The sequence below is a fragment of the Lampris incognitus genome, chromosome 4, assembly GCF_029633865.1.
Source record: "Lampris incognitus isolate fLamInc1 chromosome 4, fLamInc1.hap2, whole genome shotgun sequence".
Taxonomy (NCBI): domain Eukaryota; kingdom Metazoa; phylum Chordata; class Actinopteri; order Lampriformes; family Lampridae; genus Lampris; species Lampris incognitus.
Window position 1 is genome coordinate 32,192,898 of NC_079214.1, and position 10,285 is coordinate 32,203,182.

The 10,285-nt window shown below is 43.8% G+C and overlaps 1 protein-coding gene across 2 annotated transcripts in view; it reads right to left on the minus strand.

The window, feature by feature from the left end:
* terfa (telomeric repeat binding factor a) overlaps window positions 1-1,103 on the minus strand; it is a 70,480-nt gene extending 69,377 nt beyond the window's left edge. For both annotated transcript variants that reach the window (XM_056279034.1, XM_056279033.1), the window contains exon 1: window positions 961-1,103. In XM_056279034.1, coding sequence (XP_056135009.1) covers window positions 961-1,078 — 118 coding nt within the window. In that variant the 5' untranslated portion in view covers window positions 1,079-1,103. The remainder of the gene's footprint in view (window positions 1-960) is intronic.
* Between the last annotated feature and the right edge of the window lie 9,182 nt (window positions 1,104-10,285).

Sequence of the window (10,285 nt, forward strand, 5' to 3'; positions counted from 1 at the left end):
CTTGGCGTTTCATCTGGATAGAGAAGGAAGACAAGGAGACTTGGTGGTGGAATGAGGAAGGACAGCAAAGTATAAAGAGAAAGAGGTTGGCAAAGAAGAAGTGGGATAGTTTGAGAGATGAAGAAAGTAGACAGGAGTACAAGGAGATGCTGCGTAAAGCGAAGAGAGGTGGTGAATGCAAAGGAAAAGGCGTATGGTGAGTTGCATGGGAGGTTAGACACTAAGGAAGGAGAAAAGGACTTGTACCGACTGGCTTGACATAGGGACTGAGCTGGGAAGGATGTGCAGCAGGTTAGGATGATCAAGAATAGAGATGGAAATGTGCTGACAAGCGAGGAGAGTGTTGAGAAGGTGGAAGGAGTACTTTGAGGGGCTGATGAATGAAGAAAATGAGAGCAAGATAAGGTCGGATGATGTGGGGATAGTGAATAGATAGTGAAGTCAATGCTTTTTTACAAATATTTTAAAACAATAGTTTTCACTCTTGTAACAGAAAATGGCTCAAGGATGATGATCAAGAATTATTTTGAACATGTAAATAAGCAGCATATCACATACAGATAAACCATAATCTTAAGTGATCAACAAATCAACATCAAACTGCGAACAAATCTCCGTATGCGTGTTTGAAAAGGAACAGGAGGAAGTATACGCTTTTTTTTCTCTTCCCCTTCTCACCTACTCTTCAGTTAATTCAGCTACTAAACACTTCAAACTCAATTCCCGATGTACTGTACAGTTCAAATTCAATGCAAGTTGTGCTGCCCAATACACTCAACTACTGTGAACAAGGAGAGAAAAAAATAACATAACATAAAAAGGATACCAGAGAGGTTATCAGATTGTCACGTTTCGGTAGGAACTCTTGCAAAAACCCATGTCAAAAGCAAAGTAACTTTTTCAACGAAATTGTCATTGCACTTCCACGGGGCTAGCAATTCGCTAGTTTTCGCTACTCACCGCGGAGCACATCTCTGATTGTACAAAAATCGGAGTATCGGTTATCTTTAAACGACTCTATCGCCAGGAATGCGTAGTAATCCACAAGCCAACGGTTAACAATACTTTCAGTACTCATGTGCTGGTTATGTGTTTTCTCCGCAGCACCGTCTGACGCCATGTTCACATCACAACTTTCTTGTTGAGCAAGTTTTCAAACGCAAACCGGATTCGAGGCCTCTATCGACGCATGCGCAGCACGCGCCATTTCTGCTCTCAACCAACCACAAGCGAGACGTACTTCTTCCTCCCTTTCAGGACAGATAAATTCGCCACCTTACACCGCCTCCTACTGTACTGAAATATACAGTGTATGACGGCATGGCATACTGTGTTCTCATTTAAGAATAGTGCACGAAAAATAAATATACTAAAATAAAAATAAAATACTAAAATATATGTTACACCATGTTCTTATACAACACAGACAATTAAGATTAAGTACAATGAGTGTTTTCCCCAACAGTTGAGTCATAAACACTACTACTACTACTACTACTACTTTCGCTGCTCACGTTAGGGGTCACCACAGCGGATCATCCGTTTCCATCTCTTCCTGTCCTGTCCTCTGCATCTTCCGTCGTCACACCAGCCACATGCATGACATGTCCTCACTCACCACATCCATAAACCTCCTCTATTGCCTTCATTTTTTTCTTTTCCCTTGGCAGCTCCATATTCAGCATCCTTCTCCCAATAGACCCAGCATCTCTCCTCCACACATGTCCAAACCATCTCAGTCTTGCCTCTCTTGCTTTGTCTCCAAACCGTCCAACCTGAGCCGTCTCTCTAATATTCTCGTTCCTAATCCTGTCCTTCTTCGTCACTCCCAATGAAAATCTTAGCATCTTCAACTCTGCCACCTCCAGCTCCACCTCCTGACTTTTCATCAGTGCCACTGTCTCCAAACCATATCACATAGCTGGTCTCACAACCATCTTGTAAACCTTCCCTTTAACTCTTGCTGGTACCCTTCTGTCGCAAATCACTCCTGACACTCTTCTCAACCCACTCCACCCTGCCTGCACTCTCTTCTTCACCTCTCTTCTGCACTCCCCGTTACTTTGGACAGTTGACCCCAAGTATTTAAACTCATACGCCTTCGATACCTCTACTCCATGCATAATCACCATTCCACTGTCGTCCCTCTCATTCACGCATATGTATTCCGTCTTGCTCCTATACTGGCTTTCATTCCTCTTCTTTCCAGTGCATACCTTCACCTCTCCAGGCTCTCCTCCATCTGCAACCTACTCTCGCTACTGATGACAATATCATCCACAAATATCATAGTCCATGGAGACTCCTGCCTGATCTCATCCGTCAACCTGTCCATCACCATTGCAAACAAGAAAAGGCTCAGAGCTGATCCTTGATGTAATCCCACCTCCACCTTGAACCCATCCGTCATTCCAACTGCACACCTCACCACTGTCACACTTCCCTCATACATATCCTGCACCACTCCTACATACTTCTCTGCAACTCCCGACTTCCTCATACAATACCACACCTCCTCTCTCGGCACCCTGTCATATGCTTTCTCTAAATCTACAAAGACACAATGTAACTCCTTCTGGCCTTCTCTATACTTCTCAATCAACATTCTCAAAGCAAACATTGCATCCGTGCTCCTTTGTGGCATGAAACCATACTGCTGCTTGCTAATCATCAACTCTCCTCTTAACCTAGCTTCTATTACTCTTTCCCATATCTTCATGCTGTGGCTGACCAACTTTATACCTCTGTAGTTTCCACAGTTCTGCATATCACCCTTATTCTTGAAAATCGGTACCAGTATACTTCTTCTCCACTCCTCAGGCATCCTCTCACTCAAGATTGTGTTAAACAATCTAGTTAAAAACAACCCAGCATGGAGGGAGTTTTACTGGATGTTGAAAACGTGGTATTTTAACACTCCATTTATCACTTCAAAATATAGCAATACATCTGAACTATGCTGGAGGGGCTGTGGATTGGTGGGGGATACACATATATTCTGGGATGACCCCAACACTCCTGGATTTCTGGAAGAATGTCCAGAAGGAGATTAAACAGGTTTTGGGTATAAACTTTAACCTAGATCCAGCACTTTTTATACTGGGTATACTTCCTGATAATATGACAGATGGTGTCTTAAATTCTTTATTGAGAATTCTGCTTTTAATAGCAAAAGAAAAAAAAGAAAAGAAAAGATAACAGTTTCCTGGTTGAAGCTGCAGCCCCCCAGCATAAAACAATGCACAGACGATAAAAAAAAATGTCTTCATCATGGAGAAAAACACAGCAAGATTACAGTTGAAAACAGACAGGTTTACTGAAAAATGGTCACCATTAATACAGGTATCCAAAGGAATTGAATCAAGTGCAACTGGACTTGCACTTGATTCGATTCCTTTGGATAATCATGACCTGGATGAATGAGAACATTCACAGACATTAAAACAGGTAATGCCAGAACTTTAGTCACCTCTTTTTTTTTCCTTTTTTTAAAATTTATTTTTATTTGTAGTTTTAGTCCTATTGCACTTGTTTCTTGCTATTTCTCCCCCCCCCCTTAGGTGTAAGCATGTTCTATACATGTGTATGTATGTTTTATGTAAATTATTGTTAAAACAAGTGTAATTGTATACATATCTCCTTTAAGTTGTAAGTTCTTTGTGTTGTGTTAAATAAATGTGTTAAATAAAAAATCAGTTCCAAAAAAACCCCTCCACTCCCATCTCTCCTAAACAGCTCCATGCCTTCACAGGTATGTCATCTGGACCAACTGCCTTTCCACTCTTCATCCTCTTCATAGGTGCCCTCATTTCCTCATTGCTGATCCACCGCATTTCCTGATTCACTATCCCTACATCATCCAACCTTTTCTCTCTCTCGCTCTCTCTCATTTTCTTCATTCATCAGCCCCTCAAAGTACTCATTCCACCTCCTAATCACACTCTCCTCACTTGTCAGCACATTTCCATCTCTATCTTTGATCGCCCTTACCTGCTGCACATCCTTCGCAGCTTGGTCCCTCTGTCTAGCCAGCCAGTACAAGTCCTTTTCTCCTTCCTTAGCGTCTAACCTCTCACAAAACTCACCAAATGCATTTTCCTTTGCCTTTGCCACCTCTCTCTTCGCTTTATGCTGCATCTCCTTCTACTCCTGTCTACTTTCTTCATCTCTCTGACTATCCCACTTCCTCTTTGCCAACCTCATCCTCTGTATCCTTTGCTGTACTTCCTCATCCCACCACCAAGTCTTCTTGTCTTCCTTCCTCTGTCCTGATGACATACCAAGTACCTTCCTAGCTGTCTCCCTCACTATTTCTGCAGTGGTTGCCCAGCCATCTGGCAACTCTTCACTACCACCCAGTGCCTGTCTTAACTCCACACAACAGTCTTCCTTCTTCAACTTCCACCATTTGATCCTTGGCTGTGCCTTCACTCTCTTCCTCTTCTTGGTCTCCAAAGTCGTCCTACAGACCACTATTTGATGTTGCCTAGCTACATTCTCCCCTGTTACCACCTTGGAGTCTCCAATCCCTTTCAGATTGCACCTCCTACATAAAATATAGTCCACTTGTGTGCACTTTCCTCCACTCTTATACGCCACCCTGTGTTCCTCCCTCTTCTTGAAATATTTGATTTTTTTTGTATTTTGATATACTATATTTATCCCCATGGGGAAATTCCTCTCTGCATTTAACCCATCCTAGCTGTGTAGCTAGGAGCAGTGGGCCGCTGCCATGCAGCGCCCGGGGACCAACTCCAGCTCATCTTGCCATGCCTTGCTCAGGGGGCACAGACAGGAGGATTAACGCTAACATGCATGTCTTTTTGATGGTGGGGGAAACCAGAGAACCTAAAGGAAACCCACTCAGACACAAGGAGAATATACGCAAACTGCATATAGAGGATGACCTGGGATGACCCCCAAGGTCAACCCTGGGGTTCGAACCCAGAACCTTCTTGCTGTGAGGCGACAGTGCTAACCACTGCGCCACCATGCTGATGTATTCACCACAGCCATTTCCATCCTTTTCGCAAAATCCACCACCATCTGTCCTTCCACATTTCTCTCCTTGACACCATACCTAGCCATCACCTCCTCATCACCTCTCTTCCATTCACCAACATGCCCATTGAAATCCGCTCCAATCACCACTCTCTCTCTCCCCTTGGGTACACTCTCCACCTCTTCATCCAACTCACTACAGAACTCTTCTTTCTCTTCCATCTCACACCCAACTTGCGGGGCATATGCACTGATAACATTCATCAACACACCTTCGATTTCCAGCTTCATACTCATCACTCTGTCTGACACCGTCTTCCCCTCCAGCACACTCTCCACACACTTCCTTCAGAATTATCCCTACCCCATTTCTCCTCCCATTCGCACCATGGTAGAAGAGTTTGAATCCACCTCCGATGCTTATGGCCTTACTCCCCTTCCACCCGATCTCTTGTACCTTCCTTCTCTCCATCATATCTGCCAGCTCTCTCCCTTTACCAGCCACAGTGCCAACATTCAAAGTTTCGACTCTGACCTCCACACGCCTACCCTTCCTCCTCTCCTGCTGCTTCTGGACATGCCTTCCCCCTCTCCTTCTCCTTCGCCCAACAGTAGCATAATTTCCACCCTGCTGGCCAACAGTACCGGTGGTGGTCGTTGGTAACCCGGGCCTCGACTGATCCGGTATGGAAATCTGTTTATGATCCGCATATTTGATTTAGCAAAGATTTTATGCTGGATGCATCAACACTATTGATGTGAATCTACATATTTATGGTAGCCCGAATCAAATATGCTATAGATTTAAATTATATCAAGATGTAGCATACTGCAGCACAAAAATCCACTCTTGGTGCAACACCAACCCAGAAATACATCGATCTAACAGAAATACACAGATCTATGCAATACTGCAAGTATTCCCGAATTTGGTGCAAATGCTCCATTTAGTTGTATAATATCCAAAACACAAGAGGTGAACAGGAGACGGTTGAAGTAAGTGGCAAGAGTTTGAATCGTTGTTTTGTACTTTTAAGTCAATCAGATTTATTATGTAAAAGAACATATTATAAATACCATTTGAGACGATTTAAAAAAAACAATATACTGTTATTATACATTCCATTTATATATTGTTTACTTTGTTTATAAAGCTGAGTGACTTTTGTACTTGGAGGGACATTCTCAAGTCATCTTAATGCAATCCTTGATTCTAACACTGAGCATTAAGATGTCAAACAACACAACCTGTAGCAGGATCCCAGAATGTTAGAGGTTCAGAACATCTGTATTTGGTCATGAAACGGAAATACTACACTGAGGAGTACTGCTATAGATTATCCAAGCTTTATCAATATAATCCAAGAATAGATGTCAACCCAAATATTTTAGCAAATATTAAACAACAGTTTATATCCATCCATTGTAGCAACATTTGTCAATCCATGATCAATGTTTAAACTAAATATTTCCCCTAATTTCTAGAACAATAAATAAACTGACCAATACATTAAGCCTGCCACAGAGCTATCCCAGGGTTTTGTGGCAGGTTTTTTTTTTTTAGTTATACGGCCATTTGTATACTGCTCACTTTGACAAAGACAGCCACAGCCAAAAACCTGCTGCTTGCCTAAAGAGGAGTTTTTGCAGCAACAAAAGTGATTAATATAAATTCTCCTATATGGATCCTCTAAAGGAGATTTGTCTGCCTTTGACTCTGTCTAAAAGGCTAGCTTTGTAGCTGCCATAGTGCTCTTGCTTAGCTTTATTAATGATACATTTCTGTTTATTGATTGTAAATACACACACACAAAAAAAAGACAACACAATGTATGTAATGCATGACATGACTAAATTCCTGCAGAATGAAACATGCAAAGAATGGAATATACTAGTATTCCAGTTTTCTGATTAGAAGGCAGATTTGTCTCAATATTTAGACAAAATGAATATCTGCAGTAACTTCTATACTGCATGTATATGAGAGGTCAGCATTCAAAAGGTGCCCTGATATTGTCAGGATTGTCATGGTTGTACATTCTAATCACAGCATTCTTCTTAAAAACATTTAATCTCACAACGCTTTAGAGCATCAAATTACATATATCATTTAGTGTAAACAGAGAAAAAAAATGAGTTCCTTCTCTTGATCACCATAAATGTGAACAATCAGCAATATATTTTCCTCATGATAAAAAACCGTACTCGTCAAGATTTGATAATACTCCTAAGAAAATAAGTATGGTAGCATATCAGTTACAGGCAGAATCTAGCTTCAAATCCAGTGAAACAGGCCCAATGGTTATGAGGAGTCAAGACAGAAAAGTAGTCACAACAGCAAATGCAAAAAATACATCAGATATGGCAAAAATGACAATATCAAAATGATAAATCCACTTGACTGTTATGATTTTAAAGGCATTGCGGGATTCTACATGGGTATGTAATAAATTTGCTCTGGTAATAGATAAAACTGAATAAGTTGGCAACCCATCTTCCGCTGAAAAAACGTTTAGGGGCTGTGGATTCAAAACTGGCAATGTTTAACCGTCTCTATATGAAACCTGTTGGACATTTCTGGAGTGAAGTAGAGGACAGGGCCGCTATCTGTTTTTGTGTACCATTATAATCTCTATTAAAATTTGTATAATGAACCAGGTGTCCCCTTCAGCATGGTAGCACATTTGAAAGATCACAGGCCAAGTCTACAAATGATACCAGCTTTACAGCTTTTAACTTGCCAACAAGAGATTATTTTTGTGTTTTAAGATCTCCATTCAACTCCATTGCAACACAAGGTGGCCTAAGCCCTGACAAGCACCAATCCTGTTTTAGGATGAAGCAAAGTTTTAATAGACTTTATTTCTCTGGGTGTAACTGCTATGAAGTGATACACAAGAGGGGAGGGTCCCTGCAGCTTTCCAAAGAAAAATGTCCAAAAAAAGTTGTATTGACAACACTGACTAAAGGCCGAGTAATTTAAACAAAATTAATGAGAACATTTACTATCAATCAAAGAAAGTTGAATCAGTTCATCTGCATATGCACACAGAGGCCATCTACGTGAAGAGGGAACAACCATCCCTGAAATGGGGGGGGCGGGGCTAAGAGTACATCTGTCGCCATGTTACAATGCTGTGATTGCAACCATTCCCAATTGTCTGTGAATAGTACACATGGCCATTGTAACTCTAGTTAATGGTCACACCTATTCGCATATGAAACCAATCGTTGAACCCGTTGGTGGACACCAGCAATGAGGGAAGCCGTCTGGCTGAAGGAGGCCTTTCGGGCTTGGTTGGCCCAGGGGTCCCCTGAAGCAGCAGACAGGTACCGGGAGGACAGAAGGGCTGCGGCTTCAGTGGTAGTAGAAGCAAAAACTTGGGTGTGGGAGGAGTTTGGCGAGGCTATGGAGGACTTTCGGTTGGCCTCAAGGAAGTTCTGGCAAACCATCTAGTGACTCAGGAAGGGGAAGCGGGGTCTGACTCAGGCTGTGTTCAGCCGGGCAGAGGAACTGCTAACCCGGACTGGGGATGTTGTCGGGCGGTGGAAAGAACATGTTGAGAAGCTCCTGAACCTGGCTAATATGTCCTCAGTGGAGAAGGTAATCTGAAGACTCGGGGGATGCCCCACCCATATCCCTGGCAGAGGTCTCTGAGGTAGTTAAGAAGCTCCTTGGTGGCAAGGTGCTGGGTGTGGATGAGATTGGCCCTGAGATGCTGAAGGCTCTGGATATTGATGGGCTGTCTTGGCTGACATGCCTCTTCACTGTCACATGGAGGTCAGGGACAGTACCTGTGGAGTGGCAGACTGGGGTGGTGGTTCCCATATTTAAAAAAGGGGACCAGAGGATGTGCTCCAATTATCAGGGCATAACATTGCTCAGCCTCCATGGAAAAGTCTACTCTAGGGTGTTGGAAAGGAGGTTCCGACCGATTGTCGAACCTCGGTTCCAGGAGGAACAATGTGGATTCCATACTGACCGTGGAAAAATGGACCAACTCTTTACCCTTAAGGAAGTGCTGAGGGAGGTAGGGGAGTTTGACCAGCCAGTCTACATGTGTTTTGTGGACTTGGAGAAGGCTTACAACCGTGTACCCCAGGGCACTCTGTGGGGGGTACTGCGGGAGTATGGGGTACCGGGGCAGTTGCTACAAGCCATCTGGTCCTTGTATAACCAAAGTGAGAGCTGTGTCCGCATTCTCGGCACAAAGTCAAACATGTTTTCGGTGGGTGTGGGACTCCGCCAAGGTTGTCCCTTGTCTCCGATTCTGTTTGTGATATTCATGGACAAGATCTTAAGGCGCAGCCAAGGTGAGGAGTATGTCCATTTTGGGAACCTCAGAATTGCATCTCTGCTCTACGCAGATGATGTGGTTTTGTTGGATTCATCGGAACGTGACCTACAGCGTGCACTGGGGTGGTTTGCAGCTGAGTGTGAAATGGCCGGGATGAGAGTCAGCACCTCCAAGTCTGAGGCCATGGTTCTCTACTGGAAAATGGTGGCTTGCTCCTTCCGGATTGGGAACGAGTTTTTGCCTCAAGTGAAGGAGTTCAAGTATCTCGGGGTCTTATTCACGAGTGAGGGTAGGATGGAGCGGGAGATTGACAGGCGGATTGGTGCAGCATCAGCAGTAATGCGGACATTGTACCGGACCGTTGTGGTGAAGAAGAAGCTGAGCCAGAGGGCAAAGCTCTCAATTTACCAGTCAATCTTCATTCCAACCCTCGCCTATGGTCATGAGCTTTGTGTAGTGACCAAAAGGGTGAGATCGCGGATACAAGCAACTGAAATGAGTTTCCTCCGTAGGGTGTCTGGGCTCAGCCTTTGAGATGGGGTGAGGAGCTCGGAGTAAAGCCGTTGCTCCTTCGCATAGAAAGGAGCCAGTTGAGGTGGTTCGGACATCTGATTAGGATGCCTCCTGGGCGCCTTCCTTTGGATGTTTTCCAAGCACGTCCAACTGGGGGGAGACCCCAGGGTAGACCCAGAACTTGCTGGAGGGACTACATGTCCAATCTGATCTGGGAACGCTTTGGGATCCCCCAGGAGGAGCTGGAGGGCATTGCTGGGGGAGAGGGACGTCTGGAGTGCCCTACTTAGCTTGCTGTCACCGTGACCTGACCCCAGAGAAGCAGCTGATGACGAGATGAGATAAGACCAATCGTTGGTTTCGGTCGTTATGCCACTGTATTGTTTATAAGGGTGGGGATACCTGTTTGGAGTGAAGAGGTCACTTAGACGAGTGATGAAACGTTTCTCTTAACTGTCCAGGTCAAATAAGGT